A 22,898-nucleotide genomic window follows, 5' to 3' on the forward strand; every position below is an offset into this window, starting at 1 on the left:
TCCTCAGGACGTATTTCAGCTTTCCTCTTTGTCATTGATTTTGAGCAATTTGATTATGATGCACTTTGATATAGTTTTCTTTATGTTTCTTGTGGCTGGGGTTTGTTGCACATCTTGGATCCATAGGTTTAAAGTTTTCATTGAATCTGGAATTTTTTTCTTCAAATATTTTTCCTCTTTCCCAATTCAAGGACTCCAACTACACATATAATAGGCTGTTTGATGTTGTCCCACAGCTTACAGATGTTCTTTGCTTTTTATTTTTTTAATTTATTTTCTTTCTGCTTTTTCTCCCCAAATCCCCCCAGTACATAGTTACATATTTTAGTTGCAGGTCCTTCTAGTTGTGGCATGTGGGATGCCACCTCAGCATGGACCAATGAGCAGTACCTTGTCCAAACCTGGGATCTGAACTGGTGAAACCCTGGGCCACCAAAGCGGAGTGTGTGAACTTAACCACTCTGCCTCGGGGCTGGCCCCTAATTTCTTTTTTATGTGTGTGTTTTATTTCTGTGTCTTCCAGTTCACCAATCTGTTCTTCTACAATGTCTAAACTGCCTAATCTGATTATTTTTCACCTCAGAAATTGTAGCTTAATTACTAGAGTTTGATTTGAGTCTTTTTATATCTCATATGTCTTTTCTTAACCTTTTGAACATAGGGAAAACATTTATAATAACTGCTTTAATGTCTTTGTCTGATTCTGACATCTGTGTTAGTTTTAGGTTAGTTTCAATTAATGGATTATTCTCCTCATTATAGGTGGTATTTTCTACGTCTTTGAATGTATTTTTCATTGGCTGTCAGCCATTGTGAAATTTACCTGGATTGCAGGCTGAATATTTTTGTAATCCTATAAATATTCTTGAGCTTTATTCTGTGCTGTGTTGCTTGGGAATTTGATTCTTTAGGGTCTTGCTTTTATAATTTATTAGGCAGGTCTGAAGGAGTGTGCTTAGTCTGGAGCTAATTATTCCCCATTACTGAGGCAAGATCTTCCTGAGTCCTCTACCCAATGCCCAGGAATGGTGAGTTTTTTAATCCAGTCAGTGATAAGAGACATGATTCCAGGCCCTGTGTAAGTGCCAAGGCTTGCTCCCTTGACTGAAAGAATCATTCTTTCAGATGATTCTTTCTCAAGCCCAGGTTTCCTCAGATGCATGTGCTGATCAGTATTCTGGTGAATTCTTGAGGGATTCTCTCTCTGTGTAGTTCTCTAGCCACCTTGGTCTCTCTGAACCTGTGGCTCCATCTCCTCGACTCAGAGAGTCCAGTCGGCTGTGCCTGCATGCCCACTCCCTGCACTGTGGCCTGGAAACTATTTCAGAGTAGTAAGCTGGGTCAGTTGTTGGGCTCACTTTGTTGGTTTCCTGTCTCTCAGGGGATCACTGCCCCTCTTTGCCTGATGTCCAGGGTCTTAAATTTTCACATATACTTTTCTGATTTTGTTTTTTTGTTTTTCTTTCAAGTAGGAGTGTAAATTCAGTTCCTGTGTTTCATCTTGACAGGAAGCATAAATCTGTCAGTTACATTTTTGAAAATTAAACTTTATTCAAAGGCAGTAATAGGCAAAAATTAGATGACTCTTCCTCAGGACCCCTTTGGTGGTTTTTTTTTTTTTTTTTTGAGAACACCCTCCACCAGCACCCTTTTCTCTAATTTTAAAGTAATTTTTAGGACTGCCTAGGATGGGAATAGAAATAAGTGAGACCAAAAGGTAAGTGGTATAAACATTTTCCCTAATCAGGCATCTTTCATTATCGTTTAGGGATGATTCCTCACCAAAAATAAGATCACTCTTGTAGCTCATTCTCCCTCTCCTAGAGTGTTAGAAGCAGAAAACCTTCCCTACTCCCCCCCACCAGCCCCAGAAAGCACCTGTGACTGAATTTATCTATCAAAATGTGCCAATCAGTGCAGGTAATGTCACACGGAGTCCCACATGGCCAGAAGAGACTTTGGCAGCTGTGTGTCCTGAAACCTCAACTACTGCATGTGTGTGCAGAGGAGGGCAAGCAAATGAGGAGCAACTTGCTGATCCAGAGATGCTGTGGTTGGTGCACACCACGTTTGGAGTCAAGAGACTGGTATTGCTGGTATAGCTTTTTCAGCTTATCCTTATTAAGTGCATTGGACATTTATATCAATTTGTTAGTCCGTGAAAGAATTAAAAGAATTGATATCTTATAGAAAAACTTCGTTGACCGTCATGCAGTAAAACGAAAAATAAATTGCAAAGAAATAGTCCCCAAGACATCGGAAGTCGGAAATTAAAAATAATTTTGAAGAAAGGTATGAACAACATACCAAAGGCCTGGATTAGTGGAAGTGGCCACCAAATGGAGGTCATAGGCCACCAAAGGCAACTCTTTCCACCTGTCACAACTGTAAGGAGCCCGGTTCTGGTCAAAATGCTATGATGTTTGCCTTTGCTGCATGTTGCACGTTGCCCTGTACCCCAGTTTAAAAGCTGAGAGAAATAACAAATCGGTATTTCAGACCCTTGTGCCATTTCCAGCCTCACGCCTCCTCCTTGCTTTTGTGAATAAACCCCTCAAATATCAAGGGATATGCTTTCAAATAACATTGAAATGGGGTTAAGAAAGATTTCAGCTGTGAGATGGAACTCTGGGGAGACCTGAATGGTTCCGAAGGGAAAGTGCAAGGGCAGGCAGGAATAGAAGGGTTGAGAGGATGGAGGTCAGGTCAGGACGACGCTCATCCAGACTCTGTTCGTCATCTTCCCCAGCTCTCAGTCACAGGTTCACTCAAAAATCAGGAGGCTAGTTATGTAGACATGACAAGCCTTCTCTTGGCCTCAGCCCTGCTCTTCTGGGGAAGGTGAGGGAAGACTTCACTGTGTCCCTGTTGGAAAAGCATGGTCATAAATATGTGCACAGCTATGCATCCCAAGAAGTCAGGCAGAGCCCTTGGTGAGGTCTATAGGGAGAGCCTCTTTTCTCCATTCTAGGTCTGGAAGGCATTTTGCTACACCTACCAGCAGTGTCCTTGACAGGTTCCCCTGTGATGTCTAGGGCAACTTCTTAATTCATTCGATCCATTTCCCCAGGGAGCTCACCTGTGTGGCTTTTTGTCTAATCTGAGTTCTCCAAGAGTTGTGCCTATACTGTGCCAAACTCTCCTGGAGCCAACTTGGGCAAAGGCTAAAGGGGACTTCAATGAATTCCATCCTTTCTGTGTTCTTGGTTTATCACTTAAGTCAAGACCTCTTTTCCATAGGGAAATTGGAAGCTCTCTTATTATGAATGAAAACAGAAGTAGATTGTTAACAACGCCAGTTCTTAATTACCTGTTCTTTGTTTTATGGTTTGGCAAGCTTTCCTGAGCTAAAAGAGAGGAAAAAAAAAGATGTCTTTTCAAAAGACAAAAAAAAAAGTACTATTGCTCTTAATCATCTCTTTGATCTATATTTGGTGTTTAATGCTGGTCTTCTTGGGCACAGAATCCGGCTTTGTGGGTCTCCTAGCCTTGAACTAGATAAACTCAGGACCAGAAGCTATGGGGATGCAGAAGTGATTCGAATGGACAGAATGGGGGCCTACAACTTGTTTTCTTCCTTATTGCCAAATGATCCCAGCTCCCCTGATGCTCAGATCATCAGTCAACACTGCCGTCTCCTCATCCACCTTCTGCTATCAAGCAACTTCTGACTCACTGCTCCCTGGTTGCTGAGGAGGAAACTCTGGGCTCAGTCTTTCCACCCTAGTTTCTGTTACCATTTACATGCTGACCTTTCCTTGTCTTAACCATCTCATCTACAGGAACCTTGTTCTCCACTCCATCCATTGCCACCACCCAGTCCCAATGCCAAACACCAGATCTTGTCATCTCCAGAAAGTGTGCCACCTCCCAAATCTCAGACATCCCCTTCTCCAATCCCATTTCCTATCTTTTCCATTTTTTAGCTCCAGTATGCCCACAAAAACAACTCTTTGACCTCATTGAGATCCCTATCCATTGGTCCCATCATCTCAGGTCTCCAGTGTCCAGCCAGGATCCCACGGCCCAGCATTATAATTACTCCCTGGCAGATGCCAACTTCCTCCCCTTGCCTCAGAGGTATTATCTAGAAAACCTAGTCCTAGTTGGTGGCAGCCCTGCCTTCTCCGTGCCTGCAGCTAGGCATTATTGAAGAATTCACCTGTCTATGCAGACTGATCTTATTTAGAGACGTGATCACAAACTTGAAATGGACTTTAAGGAGCCAGAAATTGTACCATGCTTCACAAATAAGTTCATGCTCCCACTCCCTGAAACAACCAGCTCAGGTCTTTTCTTCTCTCCTCAAGTCTTTGCACACACACACACACCTGCCTCCCCAATCATGTCTATAATTCACTTTTAAAACTTCGATATAATTAGTGTGATCTTATTTGTGTGCCTGTTAGTTTAAGCTTTCATTCTGTCTGGTCAGTAACATGCCATCTCGCACAGTCAAGGGGTCCAGCCCTGGGAAGGGTGGGCATGGGAGACCTGTGGGGTGTGGTGGAGAGAGAGCACATGCGGGTGCCAAGATAGACAATCACATGGTCTGTGGGAAGCTGGTACAGCCTCAGGACCTCAAAGCCCTGTCAAGGCCGTCACTATACCCCTCGTGACACCAATGTTTACAGTGGAGTGGATCCATACATCACCTGGAGAATTTTCATCCTTGGGCATTCCCATCCCCTCTCTCTCTCTCTCCATGTGTTCCTCTGTATGGCCTTCCTACTAATCAAAATGTTTAGGAGAACCACAGAAGCAGAGACCAATGTCTCTGCAGATAAATGAAGGTTGCATTAGTTTCCTAGCACCTGCCATAAAAAGTACCAAAAACTTGGATGGGTTAAAACAACAGAAACTTATTTGCTCACAGTTCTGGAGGCTAGAAGTCTGAAATCAGGATGTCAGCAGGACCACGCTCCCTCTGAAGCCTCTAGGGGAGGTTCCTTCCTTGCCTCCTCTAGTTTCTGGTAGCCCCAGGTTTTCCTTGACTTGTAGATGCACGTCTTCAGTCCCCGCCTCCATCTTCACATGGTCAATGTCTTCCTGTGTGTCTTTATATCATCATATTGGATTAGGGCCCCCCTCTACCCTAGTAGGACTTCATCTCAACTAATTATATCTACAACTACCTTATTTCCAAATAAGGTCACATTCTGAGGTAATGGGCATTTGGACTTCAACATATCTTTTAGGGAACACAAGTCTAACCCATTACAAAGGCAAATGTGTATTGAAGTGCATTTGCTTATTCAGCTAAAGCCATGGGAAGATACAAGGATGGATTTACCATTATTCCTGAACTGGGTGGAGTTCAGGGTGAATCAAAAGAGTAGAATTTGGTGAAACTCTTCAGTAAATCTCTGGAGATCCTAATAATCTCTTTGGGATTTCTTCTGATGTCTACCACTGGGGTCAAACGTTCCTTACAGTTATAAGCGTGAAACCTAGGGGGAGAGTTATAGATTCATTGGACGTCTAGGTAAAATGGATAATGATATTATGGAAGAATTAGGCTCTGTATCTTTTAGCACTTCCTTAGATACATACCAAATATAATTTGTGGAAGACATCCCATTAGGATGTTATTAAATGTTACGGAGTTCTAGAAGAATGGGATGAATATGAGCTTCACTTTCTTGAATTGTGCCAGGCAAGTCCATGTAGAAACTGGCAAGACAGTTCTGTAAGTTGTGCTTAAAGGGTTACAGAACTCGAAAACAAAAAGGCCCAGTCAAGGATTTCCAGCATTATATTAGAGGGGACAATATATATAATACATTGTATATATTAGAGAGGGCCATACTCCAGGAGTAGCCACAACAATCTTTATATTATCCCTATCTTAGTCCAGAACTGACCTTTCACCTATTAATATGTTGGATGTCAAGAAATGGGTTGTTATTGGCAAAACTATTGGCCTGTTAATTAGAGTGATGGATGTTAGAAAAGACTACTTCTTGGGGACATTAAGGGTATTTGAGAGGTGTGGACCAGTTAAAATAGTTGGGAAATACCGCCCCCCACCCGCACCCTACATGGACACAGGAAAAGGATCCACTGCAGCCTCCAGCCTGCCCCTCTTACGGATGGGGCTCATGGCTTCCTGTGTCCAGCCATTGCTATAGGAAGATTTCCAATTGTCCGAGACCAAAGAGAAGTCACAGATTGTTGCCTTGGGAAAGTTGCCCAAGTGAATCTTTTATAGAGTTGGAAAATGTAGGTTGGAATTCCTACACATCAGCTGGCCTTAACTAGCTTACACTATGGTAACAAACAGTCCTCGACTCTCAGTGGCTTACAACAACCAAAGCTTACGGCATATTGGCTGCAGGTCCGCTGAGGCCCGTACATCCTTTTCATTCCACAAGCCCGAGCAAGCAGCCCCTCTCTGAGATGCCTGTCTCACGAGAGAGGGCAAAGAATGATGATGGAACCAAGGGAAGGATCTTAAAACCTCTCCTTGGACATGATGCGCATCACTTCCAGTCACAGTTCATCGTTTAAAGCAAACCAGAGGGCCAAGCCTGAGGTTGCTGGGCCAGGAGCAAGAAATGTGGACAAAAATACAACCTACCAATCTTAAAAGGTCAGAGAGCTGGGTGTGGATTGAGCCTGTGGAACCAATTGCATAAATGATATTGTGCCTTCTTTGCTAACAACTGCTTGCCTAATAAATTCCTATACCTGGAGCTTGTTTCATTGTAACTTTGTAGTGAGGCTGGGGGGGGGGGGCGTGGAGGGAATCTGGCTAACCTTGACCTTGTGTAATTTCTTTGACAGCTACCCTTATCTAGCAAAAAGAACCTAAGTTGTACCTACCTGTTCCCGAGATTCCCCGACAGAGGCCAATGGCTCCACAAATGCTCACAATAAGAATCTCATCCCTTCGACCCTTGTCAAAGTTTGGCTTCTGCAATTTTCCCCAATCTCTCTTCCGCATTATCACATTCTTCCTTTTTACTGAATCATTCCCATCAGCACATAAGCATGCGGAAGTTTGTCTCATCCTAAAAACAAAAACATGGACCTTGAAGGCATTATGCTAAGTGAAATAAGGCAGACAGAGAAAGACAAATACTGTATGATCTCACTTAGATGTGGAATCTAAAAAAAAACCCAAAAACTGAACTCATAGATACAGACAACAGATGGTGGTTGCCGGAGGTGGGGGTGGGGGGGTGGACGAAATGGGTGAAGAGGGTGACAAGGTACAAACTTCCAGTTATAAAATAAGACCTGGGGACATAAGGTACAGTATGGTGACTATAGTCAACAATACTGTATTGTGTATTTGAAAGCTGCTAAGAGAGCAGATCTTAAGAGTTCTCATCAGGAGAAAAAAAAATTGTAACTGTGCGTGGTGATGGCTGTAAACTAGACTGATTGAGATCATTTTGCAACATATGCAAATATCAAATCATTATGTTGTACCCCTGAAACTAATATAATGTTATATGTCAACTTTATCTCAATTAAAAAACAAAAAAACAAAACTCTTTTAAACACAGAGCCCCCTTTGGTCACTGCTTTATGTCTATTTCTTTTCCCAGAAAAGCATTTCAAAAACATTGTCTACACTTCCTCTTTGTATTTCTTCAACTATCAGTCGTTCACACCCAACTCCCCAGCCTGCCTTCCACCTCCACCAGCCACAAAACCCACATTTGAAGGGATCACCACGAACCTCCCTGTTCTAAATCCAGTAGACATTTTCCTGTCCTCATATGTTGGCCTCTGCACAGCCTTCAATGCCATAGCCTACAGGTCCACTGAAACGCTCTCATCTCCTAGCTTCCTTGACAAGACCTTCTTCTAATATCCCTGCCGTTTCTGATCAGTCTGTTCGGAAGAAAGCCTTGACATTTTTTCTGAGCTCCTCACATTTATATTCAACTGACCATTTGATCTGTCCACTGGGACGTGGCATAGGCATTTCAGCCTTCTTAGGTCCAAATTTGAGTCCTTGATCTCCCCTCCAAAACTTGTTCTCTGCCTTTCTTCCTCTTATCAGTCAGTGGCACTGCCACATGCTGATATGCATTTCCAAGATGTTGTAATTATCATTGACACTGTTTTCTCTCTCCTCCATCTCTTCTAGAGCATTTCCAAGTCCAAAAGTTTCTACCTACAAACTCTTTCGTGCTCTGCCTCTCTCTCTATTGCCCCACATAGTCTAGGCTGCCATCATCTTTTGCCTACAGAACTACAACAGCCTTCTCAAAATAGGCTTAACTATCAGTGAAAGAGGATTTTGAAAACCCCAGGAGATTTGTTCTGACCAAAATTTGAAGAGCTTACAATAATATCACTATCCAGAAATTCTGATTGGAAGGAAGGATTAAATGCAGTTGTCCTTATTCAACACTTCCTAGTTAAGCTCCTTTAAAACATATTTGGAACACACACACATGAAGACACATAGACACACCTGTGTATTACAGCTATGGTTTTCCTTGAACCAACTCTTTAAGAGGAAGAATTCAGGGTGTGCTGGATTGGAAGGACGAGGAAGTAGCTCTGGGCTTTCTTAGGTGATCTGGGGAGCCCATCCCCATCCCAGCAGGGCTTTGGGATTCTGGCTCCAGGTACCCCGCCCTCCCCCCCCCCCCCCCAGGCCCCAGGGCAAACTAAAGAATGAAGTTCTCACCATCCACCTGTGCCCTGACTTCCGGGTAATTATCCAACAAAACCAAGAGCACTCTTGCAGGTAATGGGGACATGTAGGAGGCAGACATTTATTTTTCTTCCTACATAAATTGCTGTAATTTGATACCACTCTCTTATTGCCTCCACCAGACAGACAAGAAAATGTCAAACACTCTAGTCAGCACTGTGATATTTACAATTGAGTAAATAAGCATCCCGAAATTTAAAAATTGCTATGTTTTTGGTTTTTATTTTATTTTTATTCATTTATTTTTTGACTGAGGAAGATTTGCCCTGAGCTAACATCCATGCATGGCCACTAAGAGAGTGGTATAGGTCCGCACCCAGGAACTGAACCCCAGGCTGCCAAGCAAAGCATGCCAAACTTAACCACTATGCCACTGGGGCTGGCTCGTGTTACTTTTTTAAAAAAATTTTTTTGGTGAGGAAGATTGGCTCTGAGCTAACATCTGTGCCGGTCTTCCTCTATTTTATATGTGGGACACTGCCGCAGCATGGTTTGATGATCAGTGTGTACGTCTACACCCGGGATCTGAACCCAGGAACCCCGGGCTGCTAAAGCAGAGCACGTGAACTTAACTACCACACCACTGGGCTGGCCCCTCGTGTTACTTTTTTAGTTTTGAAGGAATGTAATATTTTTCTTAAACCACAGCTTTCATTCAAAACAAATGACATATCAGAATGTCAACCAAATTATAGCATAGGTTTTCTAATGAGTCTCTATTTCTGATTATTATTACAGCCTATGATACTGGTCAATTATTAATGGTAAACTAAAATATTTAAAAATTAATTTTAAAATGAAAAAAGGATGTATAAATGATCCATGCTGTGAAGCCAGCCATTGTTTCTTTGCTTTTATGTACATATATAAAAAAAGAAAAAGCAATGTCACGCTGGGTATGACTCATGAACTTTTTTTTTTTATCCTTTTCCTCCCTCCTCTGCAAAATAAATAAATCATTAAAGTGATGACCTGAAATAACCGCCCTCAAGCAACTCCTTATTCTCTGCAATAAGAGATTAACGGTGGCACGCTGATCGGGCAGAGGGGAGTCTTCAGCAGCTGGGGGCTGATCCTGGGGAATGAGCACTCATCTTGGCAGTACTGTCTCCAGAGTTGGTGCTGACAGATGGAAGGAGAGAGAGAACACAGAGAAGAGGGGATACGTTTCAGGGCTTTACCAATGGGTTAGGCTTTCATTTCACCTTTCTACAAAATGAAATATATTAGGGAGAACTGAGTTAAAAAGGCCTTCGTATATGCAAAGTATCATTGGTGTTTCCCCTTCAATGAACTCAATACAGTCTTGAATTTCTACCATGTTCTGGGTCCCCAGACAAGTACTGCGTGGTTAGTGAGTTCAGGGTGCTGTGCTTGGTGTTCAGTAGCATGATCCCATTTATTCCCCACCAAATGACCCACCTTAAGCAGGTCCCCCTTGTTTTTCAATAAGAAAGTTACTGTCAAGGCCATGGGACTAGGAAGGTGGAATAGCTGGGATTGGAAAGCAAGCTAGTTGATCCCAGAGTCTACATTCTTCGCCTCTACCCTACACTACTTGCATGTTCTCAGCCTTCATTCACTTCCTTGGGTTCATCGTTCTGTCCGTTCTCGAAGTCACCCCCTCTTTCTGCAGCCTAGCAACCCTGACCTACAGCCTGACTCAGCAGTAGCCATAGCGTCTCACTGGTGCATGGTGCCATCTCGTGGCCAACTAGGCAACTGCAGGGAACATTATTTAGGACTCATTATGTAGGGCTTTATTGAGGGTGACAACAGAGCTCTCTAGCTGGGTTTCTCCCCTTTAAACAGTGTAACATTAATTCACATCTGCTCAGAAAAATTCGTGTTCCTATTTTAATTGCTTCCTATGGGAGAAACAAGAAGCGCATAGGCCAACAGAAACAGAAACGGGGAGCGTCACAGGAGACAGAATGGGTTGCAAGGAGCATTTTATCATTGATGTCGTACTGACACCTCTTTTCCCAGCACTATTCAAAGACACAGAGTACATCATGCATGCGGTATTGTTGTAGTAGCACTTTCCGGGAGTATTCAGCGTTTTGAAAACAGACCTTCCCAGATACATATATTCCCCATTTCAATGTGTCAAATGTAACACAGTAATATCAAAGGCTGGTTACATATTTGCTCATCCCTACTGTACATCTGATAGTATTCCGTGACCCCTCTGTGGGAGTTATGACTGACTTCCCTGCCTGGGACAATTTCAGGACAACATTAAGGCTCTTTGTTCTCCCCAAACCTCTGCTACATGATTGTGAGTGCCAGGAATTTCTTTGAGACAGACCAAAACCTGCCTGTCAAGTATTGTAATGTGTATTTGTTGTATTATTTGGCAATAGTCAATTCTGCTTATAGAAGACAAGAAAAACAGGCAGGATGGATGGAACTGATAAATGTTAAGTATAGAGAGTAAGCAAGTAGCTTATGAAATATAAACAAAACTACTAGGATTATTAAATAAAGCTAATAAGTAAGTTGGTAATCTGACAGGCATGCTAAAGGTAAGTGGAATAAAAGGAATATATAATGGAGCAAACAATATTCTTCATAGATAAAATGATGGAAAGATCAAGTCACCACGCTTTGCCATAAGCCGTCAGCTATGTCATAACTACGTCAACCACACACTGGTGGCACCCAATGTAGTCCCATCCTGGCCCCATACATGCTCTGCCCAAGAAAAGGGAGATAAAGCACAGAGCTGTTAGCCAGCAAGCTCCAGCTGTGGCCAGGTGGCCATGCCCCTGTGTCTCTCTGATGGAGCAGGTGGTGTGTTGGCCCCCTTGCTGGAATTGCAACGCTGGTCCCCACATCCATGCTGCCAAGATGTGGATGCAGCAGAGAGAGAGAGAGGGAGAACATACGAACTTTGCATGATCTGGGATTCAGGCAGTGTGGTCCTTAGATCCCCCTTACACCCTATCCTAAGCCCTGTGCACATTTTGGACAACGAGTCTTTCTGTTCCACGATCCCTGGGGTAGCTCACCTCAGTGGTGTTCTTGGAGGCTAACATCCTACCAGGAAATTTCCTACACAGCAAGTACAGGTAAGGGTTAAGCTATTGGAACGCCGGAATTTCTATGTAGAAGGGGCTAAAGGACAACAATTTGTTGGAAAAAGAGGCTAGGGGACTGTCTTGAAGCTGCATTTACTTAGCAAACACACTTTTTATTTAAAGTGACAGAGGTTAGTGGGGGCAGCTTTAAACCATCAATCACTGAGCTTAAAAACATTTATCCCCAGGAGGCGCACACCCAGACTTCAATCCCCGCTAACCTACAGGTGATAGCAGGTCCCCTCCTGAGAGCAGCTTGGGGCTGGGGAAGGAGAGGAGGGAGTTGGGGGATGTTGATGATGGAGGAAGCAAGCAACGAGGAAGGGAAGGCTAAGGAAAAGATGGCCATAGTTAGGCTGGGAGCCGCGCAAAGGCAGAAATCACAACCTGGACTTGTGTGGGTCCTGCCATGCATCTGGCAAGTTTTATAAGAGAAAAATATTCTGGGCCTCCCTACTAGCAGTTTAAAAATCTACGTCTTTCTCCCAGGTTAGTCAAAAATGCGCTTCTCACTCCAAAGAGATGTGGACATGACCTATGACACCCCCGCTACATATCACACTCCCCAAGTTCCTGGGGGTGTGTCTGCAGTGCTCTCCCTGGACTCTGTTGCACTGGGTGCCCAGCACACTCCATCTGCAGAGGTCAGATTTTCCTACAAATGAGAGTTGATCCTCATCTGTTAAAAATCCAGCACTGAGGCCCAGCTACCTGATGGCATAGTGGTTGAGTTCGCCGCTCCCCTTTAGAGGCCAGGGGTTAACTGGTTTGGATCCTGGGTGTGGGCCTATGCACCACTCATCAAGCCCTGCTGTAGGAGGCATCTCACATTTAAAGTAGAGGAAGATGGTCATGGATGTTAGCTCAGGGCCAGTCTTCCTCAGCAAAAAGAGGAGGATTAGTAGCAGATATTAGCTCAGGGCTAATCTTCCTCAAAAAAAAAAAAAAAAAAGAATATCTGATGGCTGTGACATCTTGAGCAAAGGATTTAAGAGATTAATTTTTACCTAAGTCCAAGCATAATCAAGAGAATAACTTTTTTCAGGTAATTCAAGACCTAAGAATGAAAGTGTATGTCTAGCGGTTTACTTTCTTTCCATTTCGTGGTCCACTTTCTTTATCTTATCGATGCCTAACAACACCGAAATTTTATTGCTTTATGATGTTGTGAAGAATTGATAAACTTACTCTAAAATGAATGATGGAAAATAAAGGTGCACCCAGGGTTGAATCATGATTTATACAGTTTCGAGGGCTCTCTTGAAGAAATTAAAAATTAGATGTGAAAGTGAATACTTACTTAAAATGAGAAAAGAAACCATGACTGGAGACTGTGATTTCTTGTGAGATTTCTTTATGCAGTTTACCAGATGTGCTTGCTTAGAAATGCTGGCTGACTGCAACCTGCCTATCTTTCCCCACCTAGAACATTCTATGACTCCCAGCTACTCTCAGGAACCCAGGGGTATGTTCACATGAGGGGCTTTGAAGCTTCAGCTTCTTACCCTTCATAACAAATCCATCTCTGATCCATGAATAGCAAAATCAACCTTTAAAAAGGAGGACAAGAATGTTTGGGCCACCAAGGCACACTGTAGGGGTGTGAAACTCAAGTGTCTTCACCGTGAAGACCGGGAGCTGCAAAGCCGGCAAGAGTCCTGGCTAATACAAGCCGCATTCTGCCCAGCTCCAGAGAGCAACACCGAAGTGTGGAGGAGATAGACCTGAAGACACTGGAGGAAGAACCTAGGACTTCAGCCCCTAAGGAAAATAAATCTGCACAGGACTCTGCTCACTCAGGGAAGCAGAAGGATACCCCTGTGTTCACAGAATATAAAGTCTCCGCTCATGCCCTCAAAGACTGACTGCCTTGCTTCTGAAGACGTGGGAGCCTTTTTACATACAATTCTCAACACGCATTGTTAATGTCTCTAGGATTTCCTATTTCTTTTTCCTCAACATGTTATTCTGAAAATTTTCAAACCAGAGAAGTTGAAAGTATAGTGCAAAGGACGTCCAGACACCTTCATCCAGATTCATCAATTATCAACCTCTTACCCTCTTTGTTTTATATATACCTATCTTTATGAACCATTTGATAGTAAGTTGTAGATGTCTGTACACTTCACCCCCAAATCCTTCAACACAGTTTGCCTAAGAACAAGGACATTTTCCCACATTACCACAATAGCATTGTCACACCCAACAAATTTAACATGGCTACAGTAACGGTATCTATACAGCTAATACTGAGATTTCCCCGATTGTCCTAATAACATCATGTATAGCTTTGAAAAAAAAACCAGTCCAATTCAAGATATAATCAAGGATTACACATTGCAGTTAGTTTTCATGCGTCTTAAGTCTCCTTGCATTTAGGACGGTATTTTTGCCTGTGCCTCAGACAAATGTACATGACATTTGATCTGCTATAATTTAAAACAATTTTATGTCTTCAGAAACTGAAGAGAATCAATAAGTTCCACCTGAAGATTGAAAAATTTAAGGTGTTAGTTTGTTTATTTTGTATCAAAGACTTTTTACAATATACAAGTTATCATCCTTTAATGGAACTGATATGCTCTGAGATGCTTTTTTGAAAATAAATTATGAAAAGAAATCTATTTTTAATTTTCCTTCTGAAAAAAATGATGATCTCTGGCTTTCATAAAATTTGGACAGAAAACATCATGTCCTTACCGTTTTTAAAAAAATTATATTTATATACAAAATTTTTCTGATAAAACTAACAATAAAAATTATTTATTATTTTTTTTAAAAGGAACAAAGAGAGGGGACTTTCCTACTAGATTAGGATATATCTGGAATTTGAAGTAATAAAAGCAGTGTGGTAAGATATCACACTGAAGAAGGCTAGACAGTGGACCAGTGGATCAGAACAGAGAGACAGACCCGTGTATATATATGAGAACTTAACAGAGGATGAAAGTCACAGTGACTCAATGAGAAAAGGTGGATTGTTCAGCAGTGGCATGGGGAAAACTGGCTTATTATGTGGAAACCAATAAAACTGGATCCCCATCTCGAATCACACAATGATAGACTCCAGACGAATTTAAGACCTAAACATGAAAGGTGTATTTCCACAATCATGTATCTGAAATGTGTAGAGTCAGATGTTTTCAAACTTTTCAGATCTTAGAAAGGTAAGATGGTATATATACCATATATATTGCATGACACCCCCACGTGGATCTAGGGTAGCATCCTGTAAGGACACCTGTCAGTATTTCTGCAGTAAATTGTGTAAAGACTAAAATGGATTCAGTTTTGCTCCGGCGCATTTTGCCACTAAACAGGTTTTGGAGCTGTGCTGAGTACCCTAGGCTTGCCCCCTCTAGGTCCACCTTCTCCCCCTCTCCACCTGGCTCTCTGCCTGGGAGGCAACCTCTTGGGACCTCAGAATGGCTCCCTTGCCCTCTGGCAGAAGATCAGGCGAGGGCCGGAGGGAGGTTGGTGGCTCCACCCAGGGGGTTTCCCAGGCTGGCTCTGTCCTTCCACTGAAGAACCCAGCTCTTGTAAGGTGGACTTCTCCACAACACGTCTTTTTCACCTGTTTCTGGGAACCACTCCCTCCCCTCCCCTCTCCAGACCCTGGGGTGATGACCCGCAGGCTGGTACTAGCCCAAGGCACTGGACCATCCTGCTGGGCTCTCTACACCAGTAGTTCTTAGCTGGGAGCAGTTTGGCAATGTCTGGACGCATTTTTGGTTGTCATGATTGTTGGGGTGGGGCGGGGCACACTGGCATCCAGCAGATAGAGAACATGGATGCTGACAAACATTTTACAAGTCACAGGACTGCACTTCACAATATGGAATTATCTGGCCCAAAATGTCAGTAGTTCTGAGGCTGAGAAACTCTACTTGACACTTTTAATAGTGTTCCTTTATTAAAGTCTCTTCAAATTACCCAATTCGAGAGTACCATCTGTTTCCAGCTGACTGATATGATGCCAGATTTACGGTTTGGATTACTGGGTTTCACAACTGTGAACATGGGATTATGGACAGTAAAAGAGAACAGGAGAACATCTTGGTGTCCTGCAGCAAGGAGGGACATCTTAAGCAGAACTTGAAAAGCACAGAATATTGAGAAATTTGATTACATTAAAATAAATATGTCTGTCTCCCAAAGGATGCCATAGACAAATTAACAGATGCCAGGTTGGGAGAAGATATTTGAAATGTCTAAAACTGATGAGGGGCTAATATCTAGAATATACAAGGAGTGCCTGCAAATCAGTAAGGAATCCTAATGGAAAAATGGGCAAATTTAGAAGAGGAAAACTAGAAGATTAAAAAGCATGCAAATAAATACTCAAATTCAAGTTTTCAGACAAATGCAAATTAAAGCAATGATATCACTTTACATCTACTAGTCTGACAAAAATTTGGAGGTTGCATAATGCTAAGCATTGGCAGGGATGTAAGGATACATAGAAACCCCTGTGCTCTGTGGAGACAGCTCAGTACCGCCATTGTGAAAAGCAATATGGCAGCACTTCAGCAAGTCGAGTACAGGGAATGCAGAAACTGTGACCCAGTAATTCTTTTCCTGGGTCTACACCCAAAGGAATTCTTACACGTCAATGAGAGAATAAACGCTGGGTGTTCATTAGAGTGGTGTTGGGGTGCGGGGAGTTGGAGGCAATCCCATGTCCCTCACGGAGGACACAGATAAGAACATTGTGGTGGATGCTCACCACGGAATACTCAATGACTGCAGGAGCAATAGGTTAGAATCTTACATGAGTTTTGAACTACATAGAAGAGTCTTAAAAGTGTAGTGTCAAGAAATAGCAACAGAGCAAGATACATTAACAGAACAAGATATATTATACACCATTTGTATAAATCAATAAAACCCGCATGCCAAACAAACATGCACATTTTTTAAAGAATACAGAACAAAAGATGGCACAGTAAACACCAGAGAACAGTTGTTTGTTTATGGAAGAGAGGAAAACAGAAATGGAGAATGGGGTAAAAAAAGAATAAATTAAACAAGAGATGTGCTGCAAACAGTGCAAAGAGGATGTTATGTCATGAACTGAGGTGTATAATTAACCTGACGTTCTGCACCTAAAATTGAAAAGAAAGCAAGAAAAGGACAGGAGGAAAAAGAGGGAAGGAAGGAGAGGGAGAAGGAGAGAGGGAGGAGGGAAAGAAGAAGGAAAGAAGCAAGAGGACAAAGGATGTACACATCTTGGCTTGGAAGAGAGCTGTACTAAAACTTCATGGGCAGCAGAAAACTCTTAAGTGGTTCAGGGGAGGGAAATTCTGAACACAGCTGTGAGCAGGGACATTTGGAGTGTGCCCTCTGCTGGTAACTGCTGAATGGTGCACAGAATACCAAGTTCAAACCCTGCCTCAGGCAGCCCTCTACAGGGCAATATGCTGACTCGTCTCCTACGGCGAGAATGAACTTCCTTCTGCAGGCAGGTGGCAGTGTGAGGGGAAGATAGGGTAGAAACAGGAAACTTGCTGGGCCTATGACAGGAGATTATTGTTTGATTGTGAAAAACAGGAATTCAGTCCGTCAATTTCCTCAATCCTCCCCAACCCAACAAAGCTGAACACCGGGAACTATTTGTTCCCTCCGGCGTAAGGAGATTTACAGGACACAGGACGTTCAGGGCTAAAACCTAGAAAGGATTGGTCACGCCAATCTCAGTTTCCTCATTTTTCTAGGAATAATAATAATAATACTAGATGACATTTATTTAATACTTTTTCTGTGCTCTCTCTGTCTTCTGTTATAACCTTCACACCAACTTAGGAGGCAGATATTTGTGATACAATAAAATTTATTAGCCTGGAAACGTTCACAGATCTCCACCTCGGTTTCAAAGAGAACTCTGTAATTACAGCTGTATTCACTACACCCCACTGTCATCCCTGTAGTTGAATGTTCTGTGATTAAAACTGGCTGTTTCTAATGTTTCTGCCTTTGCAGACTTAATTCTTTCCCCTTTTATTTTTTTATGATTAATTGCAATAGGCTCTTTCCCTCACAACCACCTACAATTACCTTTTGGATTCCAGGAAGCTTTAGAAAAGATCAAAAATGTTTAAAATTTGGTAGCTTTTAGAAGTTTTGACGATGGGATAGTGAACAAACTTTGGCTGGATTCTTCCAGGGGAATCATCTCTCCCTTTCCCCCCGGGGAAGGTGAACTAGACATTGGTCCTACGCCCAAAAGATTGCAGACTCACCCAGGTGGTATTTCTCTCAGTTTTTTTTCTCAGATTCTTATCTTCTGAATCTTTATGTCAGAAAGGAAACTTTAATATGTATTTACATCTGAAAAAAATCAAAGTGCACAAAATTCTGGCAGATGAAGTAAGAGACTAATAACTCCTTGTAGACAGAATTGTTTATTTTTTATTGCCAGTTATTAAATGTTTGGAAGAATGTTTTACAGAACTGTAATTAAGCCCTGGAATCAAGATATTGATGAAAGAGGCAAATATTAAGGTTTGTAAGTTTTAAGAAATTTAGTTAAAAATCTCCTTTGAATGATATAAGAAAATAGGTGGTTTTTCATTTTAAATTGCTGGGTTTCTATCTTAAATGTAGAACCAGGCATACCTTTTCTGGGACTTCGACTCACAGTGTGATGAAGAAAAATATCATGCACTAGGAAAGCTCTTTCTGCTAAAAACATACAGCTACTTTCCAAATGAAGCTATATATGAATTGAGATTAGGTAGCACAGAAAAATTTGAAGAAATCTGAAATTTCAGGATTCCTTTCATTTGGGATAAATTCATTTATTGCTATTTCCTGATAGGTTATTTGCTTTTTAGAGATACTTTTAAACATAAGTGTTTCCTGTACAACATTTGGCCACTTCTGTTTCTGGCATAGGGTGGCTTAGATATCCCACATAATCCTTCTAGAGCAAAGCACCTAAATTTTCTAGAAAAAGTGTTTGAAAAATATTTTTAAATGCATACCTGACCTGGTAAGAAAGTAAAAGACATCTTTCAAGGCCAAAAAGTGAGGGGAAAGCACAAATACAAAAAGGTAAGCCAGCTGTGAAGCCAATGCCTACCCTGAAGGATGTCTGGTCACCTAGATTTTAATCCCCAATGGGCCATGGGCAGGGTGTGCTAGTATCATGCAAGATTGTAGGCTGGATCCCAGAACTCTCCATAAAGTTGTTCCCACCCCAAAGCAATGATTGCAGTGAGAAAAATTAAAAAGTACTGTTTCACCATCACCATCACTATCCTCCTGCGTAACGGTGAGGAAATATCTCTCTCAACCTTGGATCTGAGTAGAAGGACAAAAAGAAGTCGCCTAAGAATTCCTACCCACAAGATGATACTCATTCAGGTGGACGATCAGAATTCACACTAATTGGATGGCCAGAAAAAGCTGAGAACTTAGTTTAGAGTCACCCTGATGGATAGCTCCCTAAACAGCAGGCAGAATCAAATACAAATTCTACCTGGGGGAACAAATATCCAACTAAGACCTCAAAACATTTCCATGAATAAAGTTGCCAGGAACATGAACTCACAATCACAAATCACAAAGCATGTGGCTTAGCAAACCACCTTGAGTGAGAGAGTCAGTAGGAAAAAAATTAATCAATCCAAACTTCAAGAACTATAGATATGAGAATAACGAGATACAGAACATAGGAGTAAAGGGAATGTGTTTATTATCTCCGAGCAGGGATTTCTTAATGAAGATCTCAAAAGCACAATCATTTAGTAAAAGTTTGAGAAATTGAGTACATCAAAATTAAGACTCTTCATCAAATGGCTGGATAAAGACAAACCACAAACTGGGGGAAGATATTGCAACATAAGTAATCAACGAAAGATTACTGTCCAAGATACGTAGAGAACTAAAAATAAATTATAAGTCAAACAACTCAATGGATAAAATGAGCAAAAACTACAAAGATCTTTGTAGACAAAAACACAGTGAGCCAATATAAACAGGAAAAGATGCTCAATCTCACTGGCAATCAGATAATACAAATTAGTTATCGTAAGGTGATACTTTTGTACTCATCAGATTGGCCAAAAGAAAAGACAATTCTGGCAACACCATAATACCAAGTGTTATGAATTGGGGCAATGAGGACTCACCTACTGGAAGTGGGGCAGTGGACTGCTATTACCACTTAGTAAAGCAATTTAGCATTATCTATAAAGCTGAAGATGAGTATTTCCTACATCCTCACAATTCTGTTTCTAGGACATACCCTGGAGAAACTCTTGCACATGAGCACATGGAGAGATACATAAGAATGTTTATAGCTTCACCAATTGCTATGGTGGGCGGGGGGGGGGGGGGCAACATGAATGTTTATCTCCAGGAAAATGGATCAATAAATCCTGGTATACTCACTTAACGAAATATTATATTCAGCTATAATATTTAGTGAATGATAGCTACATTCCCGAACATAGATAAATCTCACACACATAATATTTTGTGAAAAAACAGGTTACAAAAGAATGTCTACAGTATGATTCCCTTTATATAAAGGTTCAGAAGCATGCAAGACTGAAGCAATTGGTCAAATAAGCCTTAACTGTTACTGTATAATTTGTACTTTGTAATAGCTGGTAGTTGCATGGTTCGTTAAGCTTCAGGCTAACAGAAAATTAAGCATTAACTATGGTGCCAGGAAAAAAAATCTGCGAAATCAAAACCTTTAAAATCCATCTACAAAATTTTAGTAAACATCCATGTAGAAAATTAGAAAGAACATCTTAGGCTATTTTTAAAATGCCATCGGTAAATCAGACTTTATCCTAAATTCTGTTACTTCCTCAGGCCATCCGAAGAAGGAAATAATGTCACCTACCCCCATGAACTTGCTGTAACTTTCGTCCAAGTGTTATTTGTCCACTGCATGCCTAGACCACCGAAGAGCTCTGTCTGGACGGTGTCACTGGAGAAGGCTGAGCGACATGTCCAGGGCCCAGATCTCGGCTCTGGTGTGTGGCGTTGGAGGGTTTGGAGCTCTCGTTGCTGCGACCACATCCAATGAGTGGAAAGTAACCACCAGAGCATCCTCGGTGATAACTGCCACTTGGGTTTACCAGGGTCTGTGGATGAACTGCGCAGGTAACGCGTTGGGTTCTTTCCATTGCAGACCGCACTTTACTATCTTCAAAGTAGAAGGTAAATATAATAGCTTTGTTTTGGGTGGGAGGAAAATGTCACTTTTCCACTCACTGTGCTGAAGTAGCTGTCTACAGTGGGCTGTTAACTCTGTAAAGATTGAGTGCTTAATTAAAATGCCAAGATTTGCCTAGAATGGATGGGGTGTATGAATGTTGGCTGAAAGAATTAAATTACATATTTTATAGGGCAAAGGGAAGTTAAGAGTAACTTTATGGATCCTTTAGAAATACTAATGTGAATAATAGACTCCTAAGGAAAGAGTGGAAGTGACCGGCTTGTTTTAAAAGCTAGTTTCATTTGCTGTGCATCATGCAGGAATCTTACATATATATGTTGTGGGTAAATCATACTTTATCTTAAATTCTTGTACTTCCTTAGATCATCTGAGTATAAAATACATACACACACACACACACACACATATATGTATTCATATATATATTCAGAGTGATAGAAGCATATGACAAGATGGACAGTGTTGAGTGAGGAAGAAATAGTGTTTTTAGAGAGGTTTCTGTATTTTTTAAAATCATGTTTAGTGATAAAATAGCAGAGCAAGAAAAATGTAAAAAGTAGTTAAGTGAAAGCAAATGCTCACAAACTATCCCTTTTTGCTACTCGGTTTTATTGAAAAAAATACATATATAGGCAAGCTTTCATTGTTATGCATATTAGAAACTCTATTACAAGTACATGGATCTTAAAGAGGGCATGGTTTTTTAAAAGTCATTTTCATACCCCAGGATACCTCCAGGGAAACAATTATTTGCTACTTGCTTGTATGTCATTATAAGAATGACCATCTGCTTCTGCTTTCTTCCTATTTGGTTTGTTTACAAATCTGCCACAAGTTGTGGGTTTATGATGTTAAAAATGGCCCCTGGTATTTTATAAAATATAGACTTTTCAAAATAAAATGGCAAAACTGTACCTTGGCCCCAGTAAAGAAAATGAAATAAAATTTTAACTAGGAAGTTACTAAAGCATAATATTTTATGGGATTTTCTGTCAAGTATTCACGTCATTAGTCCACAGTGCGTGCCAAAGGATAAAGAAAGAATAATTAGTTAAAGCCAGGAGATTTCTAATGACAATCAGCGGAAATGTTCAAGCTTGGACACCCCAGTTAGGCCCTCAAATGACACGGGCTCTCTTGAGGAATCAATGCTATGTGTCTCTTCAGTTCCGACTCCTAAATTTATTTTGGGATATTTCAGAATAGCTCCTTCTACTGTGGAAGTTTTCCCTAGGCACAAGGGAAAACTTAAAAAGGAGAAGAGTGCTGTGGGGACACTACTGTCATTCTGCACACCTCTTGTGGTTGTTCTGTCTCCATGGCCCCTTCTTGGTCCATTCCTACCTTGGGCAGAAAGTAAAAGATATGTCATGTGGGTAAGTCTATTTCTTTGTTCTTTACTGGGTTCACCTTTTTAAACAATATTTTGTCTTACTACTCTTATTCTATATTCCTTAATAAAACCCAGGTATTATAAAAAATAGACATTCAATCTTAGCTTCAAAGTAGGCTAAAGAACTGTGGTAGATTTCTGTATGGCTTCAATGGCCACTTCCCCAAATGAACCTTGGAAAACATGGAGTTGGAAATTTTGTTCCTAAATAGTGTTGATGGTGATCCAAAAATCATTTACCCTTAAAATTTTATCCCCCTGATTTTGCTTCTCAATAGTAAAAATAAGGTATTCTATATCTTCTGTGTACCCAGCACATAAGAGGTAATTTGAAAAATCTTGTTCACTGGCAATGCTTCGATTAGAATATGTAAGGTGAATTTAATATAATCTCTCTGCTTTCTTCATCCAGAATTAAAATCTTTATAAAAGATACAGGTTACTACAGAAATCTGTTTTCAACATCAGGAACACTGATTCATATTTCCAAAGGACACGGGGACTCACAAATTTGGATTTCCTTATCCACATGGAATCATTGCTGAC

General features: G+C 41.3%; 1 protein-coding gene and 1 long non-coding RNA gene across 3 annotated transcripts in view; one reads left to right on the plus strand and one right to left on the minus strand.

The window, feature by feature from the left end:
- Window positions 1-1,528: 1,528 nt before the first annotated feature.
- Window positions 1,529-20,760, minus strand: LOC139046513 (uncharacterized). The gene is made up of 3 exons (XR_011506632.1): window positions 20,621-20,760; window positions 6,826-7,013; window positions 1,529-2,865 (listed from the first exon to the last, which is right to left on the minus strand). It is a non-coding gene; the product is annotated as an uncharacterized lncRNA (long non-coding RNA).
- The window catches only part of CLDN10 (claudin 10), a 112,350-nt gene continuing 109,863 nt past the window's right edge, over window positions 20,412-22,898 (plus strand). Inside the window, exon 1 of one of the 2 annotated variants that reach the window (XM_070520045.1) lies at window positions 20,412-20,883. In XM_070520045.1, coding sequence (XP_070376146.1) covers window positions 20,727-20,883 — 157 coding nt within the window. In that variant the 5' untranslated portion in view covers window positions 20,412-20,726. Of the gene's footprint in view, window positions 20,941-22,898 lie in introns of both variants that reach the window. The other variant, XM_070520044.1, reaches the window with a different exon arrangement.

Source organism: Equus asinus, chromosome 11, assembly GCF_041296235.1.
Source record: "Equus asinus isolate D_3611 breed Donkey chromosome 11, EquAss-T2T_v2, whole genome shotgun sequence".
Taxonomy (NCBI): domain Eukaryota; kingdom Metazoa; phylum Chordata; class Mammalia; order Perissodactyla; family Equidae; genus Equus; species Equus asinus.